Below are 12,754 nucleotides of genomic sequence, written 5' to 3' on the forward strand. Positions count from 1 at the left end.
TGTGGCTAGACTTCTTCCACTGGTGATGCCTAGAATGAGCTTTAGTGAGCTGAGTGTTGATTTAGATTTAGAATATGCAGCTGGGTTCAAGGTAAGTATAACTGTGTTCATCTTAGGCAGATGGAGACATTGTCCAAATACATGCACTCAAAATATTTCCATTGTCCTTTTGGGTTGACCAAGTGTGATTTATTATATTATCTCATGAATACTTTGATTTTCCAGTTCCGCCACAAGAGTGATAACCAAGTGAATAATCGGCAGTCTGAAGTGATCATTGACAGCAAGTAAGAAATGCATCCTTTGGGTTATTATTATGATTTCTGTGTCCCCAAGACTGGTCTTGATAACTGGTGGCTTTCTTTTCTAATTGTTTGCTTTCTCCCTCCTTTAGTTTATTCGCTGCTGAAATATAATTCCCTTCCATCTTCATGTCTTCTTTTCATACTCAACCAGTATTTATACAATTCACTCAACTTTTGCTTTGAATTCCTGTGGCTTTCTATTATGGGACACTGACATACCGTTGTCACTTTTTATTTCTAGATAGAATACTATTTAGAGGTGGCATACATGCCATGTTTTGTAGACTTCATGAGTATTTGAGTTTTTAAATTTGGCAATTTCTGGGGAAGATTGCTAGAGGGACTTCTGGCACATTACTGTGTCAAGTGATAGCAATAAGAATGTTGTATTCCCTTGAGAGTTGAATTTAGAATATACTATCCACTATATCATGAATTTTTCATTGCATTTAAACTTATCCATTAATGGAGAAATATTTGCGGAACAGTACTAGAATCATAAATGCTTTATAACGTGTGCTTTTATACACCAACAACCCTGAAAACATCTCCAGAAAACTTGACAAGAGTAAATTTCAAAGTTTCTTTCCATCGTTTCTTATTTGCTTTCTCTCTGTCCCCTCTTTTTGCTAATGGTAACAGGTGGCAAAGTAAATTTATAATGTATTTTTAATTCATAATCTGACAGTAAATCACACCAGCCAAAGATTTTTGAATTATTTAGATATTGTGAAGAATATAATTTTAAAAGAGAAAATAATAGAGCAAATCAACCTCATGTGAGAGAAGATTCCACAAAGTGATAGACATATCAAGAGAGGCTAGGTAGCTGAGATAATAAAGAGTAAGATGAATGTAACTAATCTCTTTCTGTAACTAATATGTTGGTTGATATTATTAATGAAATGGATTCCTATAGTTTTTTTTATTGTCTTGTTTTACAAAATGGTACTTAATGAAGAAAGATGATCTTACTCTAAAACCAGAGTTGTAGAGACAGAGCCTTGTAAAGCATAATTCTGGTGTGACAAGGATAAGCCATAAAGATGCTGGAACCATCTGGTTCATTTCCAGTGTTAGCAGGTTTTGAATTGTTGCCACCATAGTGTGGTGTTAAAAGCATGCGTTTTGCACTTGGAAGGACTTAAGTATGGGTTTCATTCTTCTGAATATTTCTGTGGTCTTGGGCAAGTTCCTAACCTCTATAAACATCAAATTCTTTGTGTATAAAGTGGGGTTATGATGGGGTCCCATGCTTGGATGGAGCTGTTGTGAGGGTTGAGCTACTATAATGTGCCCTTCCTGGAGTCTGGTGTGTTGCCAGCATTTCCACGTGGCCTGTTATTTCTTTAAGGCATGGTGATTCTTTGTAAGCTAATGTGGTATGTGGCTTTGAGCAGTATTCATTGCATGTCTTGACTGTCTCAAGTAATGGAAGTTATATCTGATGTTATGACTAATTCTCCAAGGAACATTTGATAATCAGTTTCATTACTTTGTATCATCTCATATAAAGGGTGTTAAAATATATACAGTGATATAATTAATTTGAACTAAAAGCTTTCATGTGTCTTTTTGTCTTCTCAAGTTAAATTTTGTGGTGATACCTTGATAAGATATTGGGGCTTCTATCTGGAGGCCATGGATTGATTAATCCAGTAACTTAGATATTCAGAAGCTTGGTGAGTAGGTGTTTTTCACACATACTTGCTATCATTATCATCATTATTGGGAGTAGTATTAGTGCTATTTTCTTGTGGTTTCATTTATCCTTTCCTTAATTCCTTATGAGGTAGGTTCTGTCTGTAAATCAGTATGGCCTGACGTTCTGTGGAGGTATTGTTGCTGATTCTATGAAGTTGAAGGGAGATGCACTTATCATTAAGAATGGGATAATCTTAAGCATTTGGTGTAAATGCTTAAATTTACAAACATTTCCATTAGAAAGATTACTCAAAATTCTCCAGGGCAGGGGTCCTGCCTCTTGGTCGCGTTTATGTCACTTGAGCCTACCAGGGTGTCTGTTGAATCTTGGAACTGACCTGTAGCCATCTTTCTGAGAGGGAAATCTGCCAGAGAATGTTCTATGATATTTTGCTAAATCCTATCACTAGCAAATTCTGGTGGCTGGTATGATAGTTTTAGCAGAATGTGCTCAGGCTGTGGAGACTGGCTTTTCACTTTTGGGATTTGGAGGTACTGGGGAAATCAAATGGGCTTAGATCTGAGATGTTGCAGACAGCTTCGAGTCTTCCTTTGGAGCTCGTGGCTCTACCTGGTTCTTCTGGGCTCAGAAATTATGTATATTACCTCTCAGAACTTGTACTTGCCACCTTCTTCAGAACACTGCCCTTGGGTTCTTGGAACCAAAGATTAACTGGTACAGGAGTATGAAAGAGTTGCTTCCCTGCCTCAAGTTGGACTAACTCTGAGGTTAAATTTCACCCCTGAGCACTTCTCCAGACCAGACAAAAGATGAGCCTTGCCAGAAGTCACACCTTGCTTTGCTTCTTCCTTTGTTCTATGATGCTTCTCATATCCCTTATCAGTTACTCCTAGTACTGTCTTAATTAGCTACTTGCACATGAATCCTCATATCAGAATCTTCTTCTAGGAATGCAGTTTTAAGACAGTGGTTAACGCATAATTAAGCCCATGACAATATTAATAGAAAATGTTAAGAAAGTGTTTTGAACCTCTCCTTGGCACTTGTGGGTCATGGTCCAAGAATAAAAGTAAAATGACTTGGGTCTTGGGACCCTGGTAGATGGGCATTGCTGGGAGTGGGTGTCACATTGGGTTGGGCCTTGCTGGGTACTTGTGGCTTCCTTTGTGTGTTCTTGGCAGAAGGTCTTAGAGTCAAGGTCTTCATGCTAGTGCAGGAGAGACTGGCTTGTCTTGGGCAAGGAAAATTATAGTCAGCTTTGGGGAGAGAGTCCCTGAGGAGGAAGGGTTGTGTTGAAAGTGCCAGTCAGGAGATCTGGGCCCATGTAAGTGATTGCTGAGTGACATTGGGCAATTAACTTTTCCTCTGGGCTTCAGGTGCCCTTTATCTTAGAAGCAAAGAAGGTGGGGGCTGTACTCACATTCAACACATATTTATTGTGTGGGGGCCCAGTGCTGTCTGTTTAACTCTCATAAAACTCTAAGATATGGGCAATAGATCCCCCATTTTAAAGATGGAGAGACTAAGGCTCAGAAAGGAAATGACTAGTCTAGGGTTCCATGGCAAGCAGGACCCTAAATTAGAGTTCTCCTATCCACTCATGGTGCAATGCATAAATGTGAACTGACCAGGTCTTCACTATTTGTTTTTTATTTGAAAGGCTTTGTATACAATTATATAAGTATAAAATCATTACACAATATACATATAGCTTATCTATATGTAGTATATACATGTATACAAACACGTATATCTACTTTTGGTGCCAGGAGCATTATTCATCTTCATTCTTGCTGTGCTGAACAACATTGTAAAACTGAGTCTTAAAATATCCATGAAAATAAATGAAATCTTTCCCTTCTGACCATCCTTTTAATTACTTTTTTATGGTCACTCATTTCTTTCATATTAGGACCAACCCTCTGCATTGACAAACTGTTGTAATATGTGAAATTGCTTTAGAAATGGGTGTTGCATTAGGCACTGATAAAATCTTTTGATGACTTGAGTTGTAAAATTAAGTAGAGGTGGCGTGACTTCATATTGTAGAAATAAATGTGACAGCTATAGAGGAAGTATACACCCTTAACCATAGGCCATGAAATACTATTTGCCGGCTGACTCTATAAATATCAGTAGAGACGTAACTGTTTTACAAGAGAACATTCACTCTCAAGTCATGCTAACTGTCTTTGGCCTCTGTGGGAGCAACAGGGCAGGTAAATGGCTGGTGAGAAGTACCCTGAAAGTTCCTGGAGAGGTCATCTGCACCATACTCCTTAACCTGGGAGTCATGTTAGAATAACTTGGGAGAGTTAAACAACAACAACAACTATGTCTATGTGTATTTATGTATGTATGTATCTATCTATGCTCTAGCCACATGTAGGAATAATTGAGGGTCTTAGAGGTGAAGGCCTAATGTTTTTCAGTTTCCAAGAGGAGTCTAATGTGCAGACAGGTTAAGGACCGACCTCTAATCAAACCCACCTCTTTACCCATATAGATTTCTCTAGTCTATATCTCTTTAATTTTAAGACACTCAAGGAAATGAATTTCATTTATTTTAAAATAGGAAGCATCATTTTGTCACATAATAAATATCCTTATAAAGGAATTATTCTTCAGTGCATATTTGTAATTTTTTTTTGGAAGGACTCACATTTTTAGTTAAACACTTGATTGATCAACAATTATTTTGCCATGTTTTTCTTTTCTTCAGAAATTCAAGATTTTAGTTTAGCCCATTTTTGTGTTTTATTTCTTTCTCCATTACATCTACTGTCCTGAATGCTGAATCACTCACTGACTTGCACATATTTATGCGACTTACAATTTTTGTTGTCCTATCCCATAAAAATTTCTAGTCATGTAGATATTAAACATGGAAAAGGATGTGCAGATCTTCTGTTGTCCAACTAAGTAGCTATTGGAGACATGCTTCTGAGAACTTGGAATGTTTATGGTCCAAACTGAGATGTGTTGCAAGTAAAAAGACTGTGTATGCCAAATTTTAAAGACTTAATAAAAAAATTTTAGCTATTTTATTAATAATTTGTTTTACAATCTGTGAGGTGAATAGACAGCCTATATCCTAGGAGAAAATTTTTTCCCCTCATACATCAGATAGAGCACTAATTGCTAGAAAGAACTCAAAAAGCTTAGCACCAAAAAAACAAATAACCCAATCAACAAATGGGCCAAGGACTAAACAGACACTTCTCAGAAGAGGATACACAATCAATAAACAAATATATGAAAAAAATGTTCACCATCTCTAGTGATCAGAGAAATGCAAATCAAAACTACTCTAGGATATCATCTCATTTCAGTCAGAATGGCAGCTATCATGAAGACAAACAACAATAAGTGTTGGTGAGGATGTGGGAAAAAGGTACACTCATAAATTGTTGGTGGGACTGCAAATTGGTGCAGCCAATGTGGAAAGCAGTATGGAGATTCCTTGGAAATCTGGGAATGGAACCAGCATTTGACCCATCTATCCCTCTCCTCAGTCTAAACCCCAAAGACTTAAAAACAGCATACTACAGGAACACAGCCATATCAATGTTTATAACAGCACAATTCACAATAGCTAAACTATGGAGCCAACTTAGATGCCCTTCAGTGAATGAATGGATTAAAAATGTGGCATATATACACAATGGAATATTACTCAGCAATAAAAGAGAATAAAATCATGGCATTTGCTGGTAAATAAATGGAGTTAGAGAAGATAATGCTAAGTGAAGTTAGCCAATTCCAGAAAAACATATGCTGAATGTATATATAAGGAGGCTGACTCATAGTGGGGTAGAGAGGGGGAGCATGGGAGCAATAAATGAATTCTAGATAGGGAAGAGGGGTGGGAGGGAAAGGGAGGGGGCAGGGGATTAGCAAGGATGGTGGAATGTGATGGACATCATCATCCAAAGTACATGTATGAAGACACTCATTGGTGTCAATATATTTTATATACAACCAGAGATATGAAAAATTGTAATGAGAATTGTAATGCATTCCACTGTCATTTATTTTTTAAAAAAATCAATAAAAATAATTGGTTTTAGATCAATTCCACTTTGAAATTATAATATTTTGTATACATTGGATTAAATAACGTTATTAAGGTGAAATTTACCTTTTCTTTTTATTAACCTGTTAGAACGTGGTTACTAGAACATTTTAAACCACAGATTTGTGGCTAGTTCTGTTGAACAGAGTTGCTCTATACTCTATCTTTAGTGAGCAGTGAGAAACTGAATAGAGAAGACGATGAACTCTGCTTGGAGTGTGGCCTCCCTATATGCAGTTTAGGATTCTGTGTTCATTCTTCCAGGCTGCCAGCATCTGTGGCAGTCACTGTTTGTGTCACTGTTAACAAATAGAGCCAGCATCCTTTTTTCTTGGTTTTTGTTTCCCTGACAGTTCTTAATGTACACTCTTGCAGTAGAACAATCGGAGATCAGATTTTCCAGTGCAATTACCTTCTTCTCAGTCAGGATGTTTCCCTGACACCTATAGATTTCAAATTGCACTTGACCACCAGCCCTTTGTGGAACACAAATCCCACTTTAAACTTTCCTCAGTGTTGGTAAACTTTGCTCAAATCTCCCAAGCTTCACAGAACTGTTCCCATCAGTTTTTGTTTTTGTTTTGAAATTGTGTGTATTATGGGGAAAGATAAGAGCTTCCTTTGGCTACTGTGAGTATAGTCTCTGCACTAGTCAAGTATGATATTCCTGAACGCTGAAAAATTATGCAACCAAATATATTATTTCAGTGGAAACGACTTTTCCCTTTGCCCAATTGACTTTTCCACTTTGATTGAGTGACGACTCACATTGGATATGAGGATTTAAAATTTGTTTCATTTTTTCCTTTATTATCTATTTTTTTCCATTAAAATGAACACACTCATTAAGAGAAACTTGGAAAATAATGTTCCATTGTGTGTGTGTGTATATATATATATATATTAAATGGGTGGATATTTATTTTTATTTAATTAATTAAATATTTTATTAATTATTTAAATTATTTATTTATTTAATAAATAATTATTAATTATTTATTCATCCTTGTTCTTATCATACTAAGTGAAATAAGCCAGTCCCAAAAAACCAAAGGCAATTGTTCTCTCTGATATGTGAATGCTAACCCACAATAAGGGAGGTAGGGAGAGAAAGTATAAAAGTTAATTGGATTAGATGAAGAGGAATGAAGGAAAGGGAGGGGGAATGGGAATAGGAAAGACAGTAGAATAAATTGGACATAACTTTTCTATATTCATATATGAATACACAACCAGTACAACTCTACATCCTGTACAATCACAAGAATGAGATAAAAGTAGAATGGGTTGCACTCTGTGTATGTGTAATATGTCAAAATACACATTACTTTTATGTGTATCTAAAAACAACAACAAAATAATTAAACAAAACACCCCCGCACCCCCCCCCCCCAAAAAAAAAGAAATTTGGAAAATAAGAAAAAAGTCCAAGGAAGAAAATAATATTTACTCTTCTAGAATACAAAAGTTATTATCATTGCTATTTGCTTATATTTCCTTTCTGTCTTCTTTCTATGCCAAAATTTCTTATAATTATGTATGTATATTTTTATTCTGTTTTTACTTCACATCATTAAAATTTTTCCATGTTTTTATATTGTTTTTAGACACATAATTTTAAAGGGCTGCATAACATTCCTTTGGGTATATGTCTCATAATTCACATAACTGTTTTTTGAATGTTTAGTCTGCTTTCAATTTTAAAATATAATTTATTCATCTTTCTAGATTGATGGAGTTACCCTTTTCCATAAGACCTAGGTTTTTGTGACATATTTATGTCTTTTCCACAAGACTAGCTTTTTCTTTGTGACATATTTATCAAAATCACCTAGAAGGGTTACATGAGCCAACTATTTCCTTACTAGGCAAAGAAACCTGAAGCATCCTTGTTCAGTCCACGGACAAGTCTTCATAAGTGTATCAGGATTCAAGTGTGAATAAGACCAGGTTGGGCATATTGAAACCCCAGAAGGTTTCATTTCAATTAAATTTGGGGTGTCCTGGGTGGATGACTGTCAGAACATCAATAAGTTCCAAGTTTATCTTTTCTTAATCATTATACAAGATGAAAAAAAAGTGCTGCTATAAAAAATGTATTAGCGACACATATAAACCCCCAAATATCAATAATTTGAAGCAGTTTGAATATAAGTTTTACATTATAATTACTAACCATATAGTACTTATATGTGAAGAATATATATTGGTTCTTGTCTGTAGAGTTTCTGTGGTAAATTTGGACAGTATTTCAAAAGTGTGACTGGCAGATCCTTTGGACAGCTATGAAGAAAGCTTCTTTATCTTGCCAGGTTAGATGCACATGGAGCAATAGTCAAGAGTTCTATTATTTATTGCTGAATTCCTGGGAATAACTTCCTCAGGGAGGGGTGTGGGTTAGTCTTCATATGTGGCATTACCTTCTGCTGGATTTTATACAAAATGTCAATCTTGGGCAAGAGTGAATTATTATTTTTATTAGATAGGCTCTGATTTTATCTGCACCTGCAATAAAAAATACCAAAGACCATTGAACTTAGTGCACATGCAGCTGAAGCACATTCTTTCTGTGTCTTGAATGCAGGAGAGTAGGACACTGTTGATCTCATGGGAGAATTAATGCACCCTCTGTTGAGTTATCTCATCTCAATTACAGATTTGCATTTGGAGTGGAGATGTCTGTGCTTAAACACAAGGGAGATTACCAGTGCTCTGACGTTTTTGCCTTTTTTCCCTTTTTCTTATTTATTTTTATCCTCAGCCTGCCCAAATTATTTTTACATTGTGATCACACCATTGGGGACAGCTATTTAGGATCTATATGAAGAGACTTGCAGATTAGAAAGTAAAATTAGAGGAGAAAAATGCTTGATTTTTTTCTTTTTTAAAAACAATGCTAATAAATCACTTTTATGGGCTTAAATAATGAGTTCAAAAGCAAGCTAATGGGAGTAGTTTCAAGTGCTATTTGGATGCAGTGAAAGACCAAAAGTGAAATTAATTTTTAACTCATGCTGATAACTCATAATAAAACTGTTTCAAAAATAGTTTCACTCTCACAAAACTAATTCTGGTTTCTCAAGTCTTGTGTTGATCATTTCTCAGGCAGTTTCTGCTTGTCATCTTTGCAGATGGAAGGGTCCATTTGCCAATGGGCTGAGTTCTGTATGTGAGCTGTGAAATTGTTCTTATAAACAATTTTCTGTTGTAATCAATTATTATGTTGCAAGGATGCGATTTTTAAAGGTTGAATTTCTAAATGGTGACTGTTTCCCCAAATGAGATGAATCTTGAAATAACAGGAAATTATAACACTTTCAGACCTCTGCATGTGAAGTTTTTAGTGGCATCTTCTAATATCATCTTTAAAGTTTCTATAATACAGATGTTAGCTGCTTTTTTTGTCCTCTTAACACTCCTTCAAAGAACTTTCTCACATAACAACCTTGGAGAGTGAGGTAGAGTTGACTGCAGATTTTGTGGAGGAGGTTCACATCACATAGCCCTTTCCAAACAATGTGGAATCCACATGTTTTTCTTCCCAAGAAGTTCTCCTCTTCTGCTGCTGATCTTTTGAATCTCACTTTCACCACTGAGTGTTCAATGTAGTTGGTTCTGGTCTCCTCTCTCTCAGAATCTGGGGATCCTCATGTTTATCTCACTTTTATCACTCAGTGGAGTCTGAGTTTTCTTCAGCTCTGAACCCACTGCTGCTACTCACCAAGATGGCAGACTCTTATGTAACCAGGACCCACTTATCTTAGGTGACAGAGCACATTAAAAGCATATCACCTTTGTAAAAATATATCACCTATCTAACCTTTAAAACTTGATTTGTTCTGGGCTCAGTGGCACATTCCTGTAATTCCAGTGGCATACCACAGAGGCCTTGGAGATATTAGAACTTTAACTTTGAAAAGTTAAGATCTTAAAAAAGTTTTCAAACCTGAAAGCTAAAAGAGCTTATAGTATTATAATGAATAGATTTAGTTTCAATCATAGCTCAAAGGTTGTTTATACCAAACCAATGTTTTAGCAGCGTTTGATTAACTATTTAGCCCCCATTGATTTCTTCTTTATAGAAAATACAACTGGAATATTTTGCTTTAGACCTCCTGAGGTAATCTCCATGGAGTGATTTCGTCTGTATTCTAAATTTGCATATGATCTGTCTATAGCGGGTAAAACATTTTAAAAAAATTAAAATATTGAAAGAATTTAAGTAGAATATAGAAGTTATTCTTTATTTCATTACCTAGATCTATAAATTAACTATAATTAATTTGTGAACATATTATATTGCCCCCTCCTCCTCCATTTTTCCTTTCTCTCTTCTACTCCTCCATATAAAATTTGTTTTAAAAATAATTGAGAATATTCCATAGCCTACTGCTGTAGTTGAATGTCTCTTGCCCTCTCTGCCCCCAATGATACATCCAATGGAATTTGTGAATGTGACTTTATTTGGAAAAGAAAAGATATAATTAAGATCTTGAGATAAGATGATCCTGGAGTAAGGTGAGTCTTAGATCCAAATCCAAATGTCTTTATAAGAGAAAGGAAGGGAAGAAGAGACATGGAAAAGAAGGTAATATGAAGAAAGAGGTAGATACTGAAGTTACATAGCCCTATCCTGAGGAATGCCTGAGGCTCCCAGAGACTAGGAGAGAGGAATGGAACAGGTCTCCCTCCAGAGCCTTCAAAGGGACTGCAGCCTTCTGAGCATCTTGATTTTAGACTTCTCACCTCCAGAACTGCAAGAGGATATAGTTTTGCTGTTTGAATTTGCATACTCTGTGGTAATTTGTTACAGTGGTCCTAGGAAACTAATACCCACTTGTTTTTAGTTTTCCCTTAACAAGTTCTATGTTTGTTTATTCTTTCACTTCACAGACATTTATTAAGTGCCTGCTGTGTGTCAGGCAGATTGTTCTATGTTGGGACTACAGAGTTAAGGAAGACATAATTTCTTCCCCAAATATAAAACTATCATATATAAATGAACGTGATTATCTTTATCTCTGGAATTGCCAGGACACTCTAATATTTCATTGTTTTATTCACACGTAAGGCATCCAAAAAAAAAAAAAGTCTCATCTCATTAAGAAAGAGTGATTTTCAGAAGTTCTTGTCAGTATTCAGGCTTTGTAGACAAAACAATGCCAGGTGTTAGAGAACCTGGTATAGGATTTGGGAAGCTGGTCAAGAATGGTGCTTTGAATCTGTAACTCAGAGGAACACTGAACCACTTTTAAATTAAACAGTAGTCTCAAAAACTAAAATCTGTTTTCTCATTCCATGTTAGGAAGTGTTCTAATTCTACTTTTTGGTATTTGGCAAGGATTGGATGTGCCATACTAGAAGGGAAAAGAAAGGATTTGGCAGAGAGCAGAAAGTAAGAGTAATGATCTCTAAATTAGATCTAAAGAACTTGGGAACTATTGGGGCTGTGACAGTGACATTGTCAGCAACATATAGAAAGAAAAATCCTGGCAGCAAAGTTGTATACTGAAGATAAGGAAAATATAATTGAGAGTGATGCTGAACATTACAGAAAGAATGAGACGAACTCTAAATAATGGAGAAAGAAGAGACTTTGAAGATGTGAAGAAAGTTGATAGTATTTTTATATTGAGAACATATGGTGTAATAAAGTATGTTTTCTGTAATCTTTGGAAAATAAGTGAACATTTCTTTACAATAAATACCTATTGGATTTTTTTTCTTGGGGGGGGGGAGTGGTACTGGGAATTGAACCCAGCGTTTTGCACACGCTTGGCAAGCACTTTATCACTGAGCTGAATCCCAGCTCTGAACCATAAGATTCTGTTTTTTTTTATTTTTATTTTTTAATACCAGGAATCAAACCCAGGGCCTCATGCATGTTAGGAAAGCACTCTACCACTGGGCCATATCCTCAGCCCTACCTATTGAATTTTAAATTAGCTTAACATTTACAGTGTTAAACCCAGTATTGGGATTTGTAGGGGAAAAAGAAAAGCTATGTATTGAAAATGAAAATGAGATTTAGAGAGGACTCAGGGAAGAGAGCACATGAGCAGCAGTGGAGATTTAAGGGACTATGTTGGCAATAGGGCATGCTTTTCATCAGATCATCTGATTTGCTCTGTGCATCTATCAACATGTGCTAGTGCTTCATCAGGGATGTGCAGTACAAGTTTTATAGGGACACTGAGCATATTGGCAGGGATTCATGCTCACCACTCATCTGTCTGTTCATTCAATTTACATTTTCTGTAACACTTTTCTGTACCAGCCACTATGCTTGTTACGGACTAGGGATATAGGGACCAAGTCCCATTTTCTTTCGAGGAGCCTGGAGTCTAGGGAAAGAGCTAGACAAATTCACTGACTATAATTTTACAGTAATAGGTGGCATGATAAAAAGAAGCATGAGGTTCTCTAGGTGCACACACACAGGGGACCTTAACACAAGTTTTAAGAGGCCAGTGGCAGGAGTATTATTATCTCAGAATAACCTTGAAAGACTAGGCCAGCAGCAAAGATCAACTGGGGAAGAGCTAATTGAATGGTGGGGCAGGGGTTGGATATATGGGGCAGAGAGAGTGGGGGAGAACTAGGTGTTATACTCGAATTAGGGACCCCCAAAGACCACCAGAGACCCAAGATCGATGTAAGCAGCAAAGAGGTGTTTATTGAGAGCTAGCTTGGTCCTCCGCGTGCACA

The 12,754-nt window shown here is 36.3% G+C and overlaps 1 protein-coding gene across 1 annotated transcript in view; it reads left to right on the forward strand.

Annotated features, from left to right (window-relative positions):
• Positions 1 to 12,754, forward strand: part of ATP8B4 (ATPase phospholipid transporting 8B4 (putative)) — a 253,104-nt gene that overhangs the window by 84,056 nt on the left and 156,294 nt on the right. The window contains exon 6 of the mRNA XM_081291345.1: positions 226 to 287. Within this exon, the coding sequence (XP_081147471.1) occupies positions 226 to 287 (62 nt within the window). The remainder of the gene's footprint in view (positions 1 to 225; positions 288 to 12,754) is intronic.

Source organism: Spermophilus citellus (assembly GCF_964194105.1).
Source record: "Spermophilus citellus genome assembly, chromosome: 4".
In the NCBI taxonomy this organism is placed as follows: domain Eukaryota; kingdom Metazoa; phylum Chordata; class Mammalia; order Rodentia; family Sciuridae; genus Spermophilus; species Spermophilus citellus.